At 38.5% G+C, this 13,103-nt stretch overlaps 2 protein-coding genes across 3 annotated transcripts in view; both read left to right on the top strand.

The window, feature by feature from the left end:
* The first annotated feature begins 1,112 nt into the window (after positions 1 to 1,112).
* Positions 1,113 to 9,016, top strand: LOC128543426 (uncharacterized protein C2orf73-like). The gene is made up of 5 exons (XM_053513848.1): positions 1,113 to 1,171; positions 3,741 to 3,963; positions 4,078 to 4,234; positions 6,073 to 6,179; positions 8,711 to 9,016. Exons 1-5 carry the CDS (start codon positions 1,113 to 1,115, stop codon positions 8,921 to 8,923), a joined length of 759 nt encoding a protein of 252 aa, XP_053369823.1. The 3' UTR covers positions 8,924 to 9,016.
* A 1,732-nt stretch (positions 9,017 to 10,748) lies between these two features.
* sptbn1 (spectrin, beta, non-erythrocytic 1) overlaps positions 10,749 to 13,103 on the top strand; it is an 83,374-nt gene continuing 81,019 nt past the window's right edge. For both annotated transcript variants that reach the window (XR_008365698.1, XM_053513469.1), the window contains exon 1: positions 10,749 to 10,862. The gene's annotated coding sequence lies outside the window, so the exon portion shown is untranslated. The remainder of the gene's footprint in view (positions 10,863 to 13,103) is intronic.

Genomic DNA, 13,103 nt, shown 5'->3' with positions numbered 1-13,103 from the left:
GTGGACTCGCCGATAGGGGCTCAAACCCACGACCCTGAGATTAGGCGTCTCATGCGCTACCGACTGAGCTATTTTAGGATCCTTGGGACTAGAACCAGCAATATTATGCTCAGTTTTATCTCAAACAGAAGGATAGTATGAACAGTAACCAAAGAGCCAAGGACAACTTCCATACAATTTCCATTCAGATTCAAGATGAGCTCCAAGGTCAAGGTACATCAGTGTCGGATAGCACCATCCACGCTGTTTGAGCAAAAGTGGACTTAATGCAATTTGCTAAAATGCATATTGCCAAGGCGCAATGCTTCTGAGAGAATGTCCTTTGGACAGCTGAAACAACAACGGAGCTTTTTTTTGGCCAGACACATCAGCTGTATGGTCACAAACACAAACATTAAGCTTTAAAAAAAGAAGAACACTGTATCTGGAGTGAAACATGGAGGAGGCTCGGTGATGTTCTGGCCCTCCTTTGCTGTGCCTGGAACAGGGTGTCTTAAATCTCTGAAGGGTACAGCAAAACCCAAAACACACAGCTTAAAAACACTCAACAAGTGGCCTTCCATAACCCCTGCTCTAAATCCTATGGAACATCTGTGGAAAGAGCTGAACCATGCGGTCTGGGGAGGACCTCCTTCAAACCGTGACAGCTGGAGCAGTTTGTTCATGATGAAGTGGGTCAAACTACATGTTGACAGGTGCAGAAGACTCACAGAGAGCTACGGAAATCTCTTGATCGCAATGATCGCCTCGAAACGTTCAGCCAAAAAACTTTACTTTAAAGGACCGTCTTGTTAGTTTTCTATTTTTTATTTTTATTACTCTGAATCACAATTCAGAAGCCTTATCTGATTTTCATGAGTTGAGGTTCATTAAATTATTTATTTATTATTACTTTTGTCTGATTCAAATTATTTCAGTAAACATTTGTAGGTTTTTCGTTCTTGAAATGAGGGCTACTAACAAATTATTCTGTGTGTGTACATCGGTAGGTCATAAAAAGTGCCATTTTGTGTGGTCAAGTGTCAAATTACTGCCTGGCCCGGTTGCCTAGCAACCGCCAAATAATACAGGGTCCTTGAAAGTTAAGGCACTGAATGCACTTGAAGAAAAAAATGTATCAGCGCACGGAGATAAACCTGCCCCGGAAGAAGAAGGTACCAGAAGCATTTCGGTATGTAGCCCATAAACAATACTCTACAGCTGAAGGTATTTGTGCTCCTCTTCAGTTAAGTGTTTTATAACAATAAGAGTCTATGTGTTGTCTGCTAAAGCATAGAAAGTATGAACTCAGATATACAGGAACTGTCCTGTCATTATATATTTGTCTTATATTTTAAATTCATAATAATTTTCATGGCTGAATGTTATATATTATATATTTATTTATTTGGTCAAATCCAGAGTAAATGAGTCAAAATTAAAATAGTTGGTAGAAGAATAAATAAATAAACAAATAAATAAAAAAAATAAATAAATAAATAAATAAAAAAGGTTTTTAATATGCAAATGTATTACAAATGTTTCTGAAAGCCATACTTAGTTACATGACTACACAGAGACATAGTTGAAAAAATGTCAAATGGCTCCAAACTCATTTTACTCAAAATACAGTTCATATAGGAAAGAAGCTATAAAGAAAATATAGAGAATATAGAGAAAATATAGTTATGTAAGAAGTTATATTTAAAAGACTGAAGCATAAGGACTTAAAGGAACCTATGTTGGTGTTTATTCTTATAATACAGTAAGTTTTGCGGGGCGGACGGGGTAGGGGGGGATAATGAGAGAGTAACCTGTACTATAAAAACGCCTGTATAAGAAAAATTTTATAGTTGTATGTGATGCCTCTGGTGATCTGTTTGTTCCATTACGTTAAAACAAATAAAAAATAAAAGTAAAAAATAAAAAAAGGTTATATGAAATATAGTTCATAAGATTTTACATAAATTTGCATGAATAGCTTTTTGGCCATTCTGTATTTCTCGTTATGTTCAAAGCCGCAATTCATGCAAAAAAAAAAAAAAAAAGAAAAAAATTATACTGTATGTCTGCACTGTATTTATTTCATACATACTTTTTACAGTAGGCTCAAAAGCTGTATGCTTTTCATGTACGCACACAAAAAATTAAAGGATAAAAAAAAATTCCATTTATTATTATTTTTTTTATTATTTCATCATATTATGCATTTCTGACACCTTTAATGTGTTTAAATAATGTAATAATATAAAATTTTTTACTGATTGAAAAACATTTTAACGGCATGCTACTAATATATTTCTATGGGTTTCATCTATAATTTCAAAGTTAATCCAATTAAAGCAACATAACTTTAAATTCATTAACATTTTCTAATATTGTATGGACAGATTGGGTAGACTGAGTAAAATTCATTAGATATTAAGATCTCATATATTTACATGCTATCATTCTATATTAAATATTTAATCTCTTAGAGTAAGAACAATAGCTTTTATAAGATTTTAGGTCTTTTTGCAATTCATGTTAATAGTTTACTGGAATTTCAATAATAATAAAAAAGATAATATTTCAATATAAAACAATCACTAAAATCTAAGTAATGGATTAAACAAGCTTGTTAAAAATCATTGCAATGATTACCATGTTTAGTTTGCAAAACTAATACTGTGATACTGTATCAGTGCTTGTAACATATACAACCATACACAGTATGACGTAGCGGAAAATGCTTATACAACTGTTAATAACCTAAAAATAAATACAATTAATCTAAAGTATTTGCAAAAAAATTAAATATTTAACTGGAAATATAATGGCTGCGACAGCTGGAAAGCTGTGTGGTCATAAGAAAACCGCTTATTAGTGAGACTTTGAGATTGAACCTGGGAGCAATGGAAAAAAGTTCATGTGGTCTGATGAAAATAATATGATTGGAGATTATTTAAACGCGTGGTGAAGTTGCATGGTAAAAAAATTTACAGTAAAAACCAGAACTATGTTTCCAGAGCACTAGACATGGGGCAACGTGAGTCCACTGTACAAGCCTCTGAGACAGTGTTATGATCTGGGGTTCCTTCAGTTGCTCAGGTCTAGACTCAGCAACATTATGTGGCAATGAAATGAAGTCATCTAACACCTGAATGTACTGAATGACCAGGTTATCACATCCATGGAGTTTTTCTTCCCCGATGGCACAGAAATATTCCAGCACTCAGATTATGTAACAGGTTCTGGGAGAACACATATTGGTTACCATTGTGTGCCATAATCAAAGATCAAGGCCATTGAATGAAATATTATAAGAAATACTGTTATTTGTCCCACAGTGGAGAAATTTCTTAGACTGCGAGTTCACCAGAATGGCATTATATTACTATAATATTGCAGTAATATTTGTAATCATTGGCAAATTGACCATCCTAGAAATAAATCATTTCACTTTATCTTAAAATTCATCATGGTGATAATGATGAATAATTTATGGTGATTCATGTACTTAAGCGACTACTGAAGACCTGAGAATTTGTTTCTTAGATATTTGGGTTAAATCTAATTCCACAGTTTTGGGATTTATCCAATGACAGAAACTTCAAAACACATCTGACGACCCTCCAAATGCCTAAATGTAAATGTGATAGTCATGAACCATGGGGCATACACCCTGTTCCTGATTGCTATCGTGTAACAGAACACAAGCGGAATGTTAAAATGATATAAAACTTGTGGATCCTCCTACTCAGTCTGCTGTCTGCTTCCAGCTCAAACACCTACAGAATATTTGATGAAAAAGTCCCCGAGCGATTAAATCCAGACGAGGCCAACAAGGACCACAAATATGCATCCCGAGATCCAGAAGTGGCAGAGATACTAAAGACACACAACATCCCACAACCTTACAATGTCAAGTTCATCAGGACTAACGTGAGGTTCCTCAACGAGCCCCTCGTTTATATGGAAACTGAGAACACGAGGGATGAACAGGTTCCTATTCCTTTAGACATTAGACAGAAACTACATTCCACAGTGTCTGTGAATCATTTGCTTTGCTTTTAAAATAATAAGGATTGTTTTTCCTTTTGTTATCCTTTTTCTTAGTCTAAGTGGTGGCTGAATACACCAGACAAGAAAGTGACTAGAAAAACAGCATACAGTCAGGAGAGCACTCAGAGACGTGACTACCCACCAGTCATGGATATTCCAGTGACCAGGGTTCGAGAGCAGAGAAATAATAAGCCTCCAGCTACTGGAATCAGTAAGAAGCCTGTGCATATATATATATGCATGTGTGTGTGTGTGTTTTATGGTTATGGTATGGGATTAATAATTCATCAAACCTCTGAGAATGTAGAAATTACAAAACCTTTAGGCAAGGTTGGATTTACAATCAACTTCAAAAGTATTGGCATCCTTTATAAAAATGAGTAAAAGCACTAATGGCCCGTCCAGAGGAACAGGTGGGGCAGTATTCCACCATATTCATTTATCAGCTGATGTTATCCTTCGTAAAGGACCCGTGCACAGCTGTAAATGTTTTTAAAATCCACTGGAAATTCACTATATATATATATATATACTCAGCAAAAAAAGAAACGTCCCTTTTTCAGGACTGTGTATTTTAACAATAATGTTGTAAAAATCCAAATAACTTTACACATCTTCATTGTAAAGGGTTTAAACAATGCTTTCCTAGCATGTTCAATTAACCATAATCAATTAATTAACATGCACCTGTGGAATGGTTGTTAAGACCTTAACAGCTTACAGAAAGTAGGCATTTAAGGTCACAATTTTAAAAACACAGGACACTAAAGAGACTTGTCTACCGACTGTGAAAAACACCCAAAGAAAGATGCCCAGGGTCCCTGCTCATCTGCGTGAACGTGCATTAGGCATGCTGCAGGGAGGCATGAGGACTACTGATGTGGCTAGGGCGATAAATCGCCATGTCCGCACTGTGAGACGCCTAAGACGGCGCTACAGGGAGACAGGAAGGACAGCTGATCATCCTCGCAGTGGAAGACCACGTGTAACAACACCTGCACAGGATCGGTACATCCGAATATCACACCTGTGTGACAGGTACAGGATGGCCACAACAACTGCCCGAGTCACACCAGGAACACACAATCCCTCCGTCAGTGCTCAGACTGTCCGCAATAGGCAGTCCATGAGGAGGAGATGCACTGCAGTACTTCAAGCAGCTGGTGGCCACACCAGATACTGACTGGTACTTTTGGTTTTGAGCCTCCCTTCATTCAGGGGCACATTGGGAAACATTTTTAGTTTATGTCTTATGGTGTTGACTCTTTTAGTGTTCATACAAATATTTACACATTAAGTTTACTAAGAGTAAAAAAAGTTAAAAGTCAGAGGATGTTTCTTTTTTTTTTCTTTTTTTGCTGAGTATATATATATATATATATATATATATATATTTTTTTTTTTTTTTTTAAACACCTCTTTTGGCTAACACTTTATTTGATTTGGCTATCAAATAAAACTAATAGTATTTGACAACAGACATAAGCTGAAGTTCCTTTGATTTCCTTTCTAGCTGATGCATATTATTGCACTTTGGTTTGGTCGAATAGCGCACGTTTCTTTCCATCTTTTGTTTTTAAAATGACTATTGATTTTTCTACGGAACCTTCCTCCTTGAAGTGATGGCACTTCCTTTAATGTTAAACAGGGTTGAATATTGATCACTCCTTATACAGTAGCTGATCATTTCAAAATAGTTTATGCGAATGCATATGGACATCCTTAAAAATGTTAAACACATCCAAATCCAGACATTAAGATTAGAGATCATTTTTGCATTAACTATTTCTGGAACTATTTCTGTTTACATTTGACTGTATGTTTGGGGTCATTTTCCTTTTAAAAGCTCTAACAAGGCATAGTCTAACCATCCTATTTAAGGCAATCAAGTCTTGTGCTTAAATTTCCTGGTTAATAACACCATCCATTTTCTTTTTTTTTTTTTCTTTTTTTTTTTTAAACAGTTTTCTTAAAAGGTCCCAGTATTTCTGGAGACTGTTTGTGAGCTTATAGTTTGTTGCTGTAGTTGATTGTTATTGATCTTCACAGTCCCGACTTTGAGTCCTCTTGGCCAGCCTAAAGAACTGGTGGAGCACATGTCCTTTATTCACCAGTATGACTCCAGGAGGATTCACGACCAACCCTATCAAGAAAAAGTAAGATTTATACTGTATATCTGCACTGAATTACACAGTGTTTCAGTTTCAAATCACAGGTTGACATTAATGACATTACAGCTTATTTCCCTAAAATAACAAACAAACTGTGACAGTAACACACTTTTATTATTTTAGGAATGGTAGCTTTATTACTATATTAAGTATTATTTATTTCACTTAAAGATAAATCCCCAAACACAGGAATTTTGCTAGCATGAGAAAACCTGATCTTCTCTACAGTGTCAGTTTATTCTATCTATTCAGTTAATCCCATAAGGCCACAGGGAGGAAAAATATTTTCCGGCTATTCAAACCCCACACTTTCACCGCTTGCACGTCTTTGCCAGTGGGATCATGAGATGAGCATTATGTTAGAGATGATCCAGTCGACAATGAATTTTTATTAAAACAGTCACGATAATTAATTCATAATAATTTACACAAACCATGCACGGTAAATTTTGTTGTCTTCAATCCCTTGCTTGTCATGTTGACCCAGAAGCTCTGTCCTCTGTCATGAAGAGAACTCAACTTTACACAGCACTGACACTGGAGACTCCTTCCAAGCAATAATAAAAATAAATATCTAAACAAAATTATATAACTCTATATATTTATATAAATTATATTTCTTATATAACACATATCTCCTCACAGAAGAATTGAACACATCAATGATTACACAACTTTTTAATCCGTTTATTTCGCACATCCTTAATACAATTTCGTACATGACTTGTTGCTATGGAAACAATAACATAGTACAAGGAGAACATTGATATAAAACTGGGATTAACAGCTCCACTTTTGCCAGAGCTACACTTTTTTTTTAAATAAGAGAAAGAAAGCGAAAAAAAGAAGAAAAAAAAAACATTCAACCAACACCTTTTGAGAATTTAGTAGTTCTGTGGTGTTTTACAAATGTATTAAATAAAAATTATGTCTGGTATTCGAGCTCCACTTTTAAACTGTTGAATGTGGTGCCTAATGTACCATAATCTAAGTAATGTAGTTCCTCTTTAAACTTCAATGTGTTAATATATCTACATAAACATGGCTATTTTACTAAACTGTGGTACGCGTTTGAAACTGAAGATTTGGTCATGGGAAAAGCTTTTGGCTGATATAAGCCACAACACATTTTTCTGTATAGTTGTAGCCTCATTTTCCAGTTGCCAACTATTTTTGGGGCTTGGCAGCTACACACTGCGTGCCCCTGTGGTGACTGCTGGAGTAGCGTACACAGTTCAGCAACACATTATTGTCAGTCATATAGGCTTCGACTTCAGGCTTCAGATAGCACAAACCTCTTTGTGATCAGCTACAAGAACGGCCAGTGAGAGTCCAAAAGGAAATCAGACTCATCTGCTCTCATGCACAGCAGATTCCTGAATCAGTTTCAATGATGATCTGTTTGTGTCCGAGGCCAAAATGTAAGCACAATAAACTTGCTTTTATAAGACATTATTGAGCATGTCATACCCAAACGGTTATTAGCAAGCAGAGCTAAAGATTCAACATGTTTTCTGGTGGAGCAAAGTATAAAAATAGCATTGGTTCCCTTTACTAGAACAGACGATGCTTCTCCCAATCAATTCTTCATCCTTCTGCTGTAGTATCAGTGGATCAAGAATTCTGGGATTTTTTTAAGTTATTTATTGTGGCTTTGGCTGTGTATAAGTGATAAGGGCTGAGCAGCGGCAGCACTGGGATTTAAACCTAGGACCTTCCAATTAGTAGCCCAAATCCTTAGCCACTGAGCTACTCCTGATATTCTCATAGGGCGAGAGTCCAGACTACAGTTATCAAGTGCAAGACAGAGTTTCTTTATGTTAAACTCGACCACTTTGTGACCAAAGCCCAACTCCAAGTGAAGAAAAAACATGCTGAAATCAGAAACTTAATCCAAGACCCTATAGGGAGGTCATTTGCTCAGCTATAATGATACTTCAGCGCTTAAAAGCAAGATGATGACAGAAATAAGGTACTACACTAATGTTTAATGTTTGTTTTATTATATTCTGTGCGAAGTGGAAAGAATACAGTGTTTAATTGCATTAAACAAATACAATTGTCCTGGACCATTTCTTAAAAAAAAACAAAAAAACAGTCTAACAAACTTCGTAAGTGGAAATAAGAAGTTCCTGGATTACATTTAACACACAATGTGATAATGTCTGTGCTGTTTTCATGCGTTAAATCAGTGCCTGAGGTTGTCCTGAAACCACATGTGTTATCATTCTGAACCCTCCCATATACTGTATATATACTCGCACTCACACACACACACACACACACACAAACACACATAAACCCTCATTGTACTGTTCTGACAGAAGGGAGGAGATTTGATCTGGAATAACTTTTGGCAGCCTGACTGTGATGTGTTCACCACAGCTGCATCGCTCCTCATCCAAACCCCCCAACCCTATTGCACTGGACTTCTTTAGTTTGCTTTAAATCTGTTTTATGTTTGCTTCCCTTTTTCTTTGCTCTCTCTCTCTCTCTCTCTCTCTCTCTCTCTAAAGCGTCATGGAGCCTTTGTGTGGAGCGAGAGGGGGGCAATGGGGCCCTGTGCATTCCAGAACTCAGATGGGCTTCGCTCGGACTCAGAGGGGAAAACATACAATATGAACTTTTCCCATCTCGCCCTTCAGTCCTCTCCGCAGATGGATGTGTCCACCGGGACCTTCTCCACCCAGTCAAGCCCTGACCATGGGAACTCCTGCAGCAAGAAATGACAAGATGGCAGGCATCCCCGCTTAGTCCGGTGGGATCAAAGCTGCACCATGTGGACGCGCCAGAGAACCATGCTGCACTTGCGTTTGGGAAAATACAGCTTCTAAGTTTCTGTTATATCAGACCTGTTGATCTGTGGAATAAAGAGAATAATACATCTCATTTTCTTTTCACATCTGTGTTATGCATTGTCTCCTTGAAAACACAATATTTGCAGACTTATTATAATAATAATAATAATTATTATTATTATTATAGATATAACAGAAGTAATAGAACACCTGCCTTCAGATTCCCAAATTCATTTAGATAGTTTTATTTCCTTAAGATTGAATCATTAGTGAATTCTGAAGATTCTGCTGATGCTCCTGGTGAGTGTGCATAATTTAACAACTTATTAACCTTAAAAGGCACAAAACAAACAAAATGTGATGTAATATTTGTGGCATGACCCACCCACCCACTAAAAGCAGATGCTGTTAAAGTCATGCCTCATCAAATATGAATACATTAAGGGTGCGCTGTATGGGGAAAGAAATCGCAGAGCTTAATGGAGAGGCAAAGAGTCTACCCACACAGCCTGAGTTCTCATAACACAGACACTAGAGCAACTGTTTATGTCCGGTTGTTTGTTTAAGCCGTAATGGACTTGACTTTGACCCTAAACATTATGTTTAAAAAGAAAAAAAAAAAGCCACATACAGTTTTCGTCCTGAGTACTTTATTCCTCACCCAGAGTTTAATTCAAAGCCAATACAGCGTCTGTGTGTATGTGTGCACACATGTGTGTATACTGTAGTATATACACATCTGGTTTGGGATTTGTGTTTAAATGTCCAGGAAATTGCTGAGGAAATGTGTTTGATGATTGCAAAAGTTTTGCATGCCTTTGGGATAAAATGAAGAAGATGATGGAAATGTGTTATATGTTCAGACGTTTAATAATTATTTAATTGATATCAGATCAAACATTTCTCTATCAATCTATCTCTTCGGACCTTGTGTTTTGAATCTGTCCTTGTGCTTGTGTGTGTGTGTGTGTGTGTGCGTGTGTGTGTGTGTGTGTGTGTGTGTTTGTGTGTGTGTGTTTCACCCCGCCCCTTATCTCAGTCATCAGTGCAGCAGTGGGGCAGAGCCCTGATACAGATTGAAGAAAAACAGACGTGAATCACTTTACTGATTCGATTCATTCGAGCAACTCACAACTGAATTGTTTGATTTCACACCGTAAACACCATCCAGAACTTTAAACAAGTTATGGGTTAAGAACCCTGCTCAAGGGCCCAACTTGGTCGTCGTGGGATTCGGACCTTCCAAACCGTAGTCCAATGCCTTAACCACTGAGCTACCCCTGACCCTACTCCTTGTCTATACCACTTTACTCTGTATACAGGAGTCTATCCCAGGAGACAGGGCACAAGGCGGGGTACACCCTGGATCGGGTTCCAATCCATCACAGGACAAACGCATATTATTGGCAAATTGGGGAAAGCCAATCAGCCTAATCTGCAGGTGTTTGAACTGTGGGAGGAAACCAGAGTACCAGGAGGAAACCCCAACTCCATGCACACAGACCCTGAGGCGGGAATCGAACCACTGGAGGTGACAACCACAGCGCTAACAACTAAGCCACTGTAAAACCACACACACACACACACACACACACATAAAAACATATTACACATTACTCATTTAACCAAATGTGTTTCGTTATTCTTGGCAGAACAAAACAATCTACTAAAGGAAGTAGTCAAGGACACTGTTAAAATTGAATCAGAGTCTTGGAGAGTCGATTCGCTCGAGTCGGTTGAAAGAGTCGTTTGCTCGCTGTAGTGTAATCAGGAGGCAGTGCGGTCACTCCCTCGCTCTCCCTCTCACACACACACACACACACTGCGGACTCGGGAACGGCGGTGAAGTTCGTCACGTAGTCTTTGATAGGTAAGTGCGAATAGATATTTGTTTCCACCTGGAAGAAAAGACTTGACTGGAGATATAATAATAATAATAATAAGTGAAGATGCAACAATAATAATAATACGCGTGATTTATTTGATCCAAGTGAAGGGAAAAGGTTTATGTTTGGTGAAGCGTGTAGGTGCAGATGGATGGATGGATGGATGGATGGGTGAAGGACAGACCATTTTCTAAGAACTATTTTGATGTCATGTCAACACAGTGACACAAAGTGATTTTAATTGATATTGTGCATGTATGGCTCTTTAATGCGTGTGTGTGTGTGTGTGAGAGAGAGAGAGAGAGATGCATGGGATAACGGTAAGGGTGTACAGTAGGTTGGATGGGAACAGGCGTGGCTATGCTGTAGTTTGCTTACTGGAAGGGTTTTGGTTGTTGTTGTTGTTGTTGTTGTTTTGATAAAGCATTTGATACCTGATCACCTCAGGTTGCGTACGAACCAGCAAAGAAAGTCTTGTCAGTGCCAGTAGCCAGTATATGTTACTGCTTAAAGAGCTAGAGAGCAATGCAATGCGTGCCACGAACACGCGCGCGCGCGCTCGCGCGCTCCGAGTTCCTGTTGATGTTGCGCCGCTGCACGAGCGCGTTTGATCCTCCATCCATGATGATGGTTACAATGTATCCGTCTGTCTGTCTGTTAGATGTGGTTTGATGCTCGTGTTTGTTTACAGATTCCTAATTTTGCGCATCAAAATACCCAAGCCCGAGCTCGTGCGAGAGGGTAAAACTAAAGCACTAAAGGGAATGTCGGGGCATTGGGTGATCCCTCACCCCTCGCGTTCCCTCGTCCTCCCTCCTCTTTGATGTTTTTGATTACACTTGTATCCATCAACCCGTCCAGCCGTTTTTGTAATACGCATGCACCTTAAATCCTGTCCTTTTGACCAGCATGTTTTTGTGCACGCCACGTTAAAGCGAGCAGAAACAGTCCCGCCATGATGTCATCCTGCCACGCACATCCCATCCCTCTCTAAGCAACGGAACAGCCCAGTCGCCATAGTGATCCCGGGGCCGCATCTCAAATGCATCCCTTGTCCCCTTTTTTCGAGTGCACTAGCCCGAGAGAGCTATTCTGATGTGTCTGTGGTCTTAGTGTTTGGAGATTAGTGCTGCGTATTAAGGCTTTGTGTCGATTTTCTGTAGTAAAACTGTATCCGAAATCTATTCCTTTATCACTTATTTGTCCTGGTTATAGTGGCGGTGGGTCCGGCACTCATCCGATGAACACAGGGTTGTTGTTGTTTGTCATTTGGCTCCTCCAGTTGGGGGTGACCACTAAGATTAAGATACCTTACATAACAGTGAAATGATTTTTCGCATATCTGTCACAGTGCAGGATCAGCCAGGATACAGCAGCCCTGGAGCAGACAGGGTTAATTGCTTAAAAGTGGGACTTGAACCTCCAACCAGAGCCTTAACTGTTTGAGGGATCCCCTACACCTACTGGTGGGACAACTGCCCACTTTTTTCAGAGACTTAGCACGAGCTTTGAGAGTCCACTACATTGATTCCTTTTGCACCAGGTTGGGGTTTCCCATGGAGAAATTAAACCCCTTATCTTCTTCTATGAAAATGGTGGAGATACTTGCTCTGTCTACACCCTATATAACGCCAGTCTAGCACTAGTGCATGTTAGACAAATTTACACTCTCGTTCCTACCGAGGGGCAATTTATTTATTTGTCATTGATGAAATCAAATTCAAATTTTATTTGTCACATACACAGTCATACACAGTACGATATGCAGTAAAATGCTTGAAAATCTATGAACAACATATCAGCATGTTTTTTGAGAGGACGAGGAAACCACTCAAAGCAACCCTTGGTATGAAACGACACTTTACAACAACAATGTAGTCAATTACTTTGGCCTGATTTTGTCATTTGGAGTGTGCAATGTGTTCATCAGCAATGAGGTAAAATATGGACATTATTTTTGCACTCAGTAGTTCCAGCATACTGTACTGTATATAGCGTAAAGGGAGCGGTCATCGACATCAAACATCAGGGAACAACATTTTTCCCCTTTTTACTTGTTGACACACCGAGCGAGAACACCACAAATAAGGGAATATATTTTTGGCGGGACTTTTTGCATTTTTAAAATAGACCGTTTGTTACGGTAGAGGCTGTTCTGGTGTGGTTCAGTTTGATGACATACACAACAGGGTGCATGTTTCTTGTTATTGCCAGTCATTATGTAC

This window comes from Clarias gariepinus, chromosome 15 (assembly GCF_024256425.1).
Source record: "Clarias gariepinus isolate MV-2021 ecotype Netherlands chromosome 15, CGAR_prim_01v2, whole genome shotgun sequence".
In the NCBI taxonomy this organism is placed as follows: Eukaryota; Metazoa; Chordata; class Actinopteri; order Siluriformes; family Clariidae; genus Clarias; species Clarias gariepinus.
This window is presented reverse-complemented; position numbering and strand designations above follow the sequence as displayed.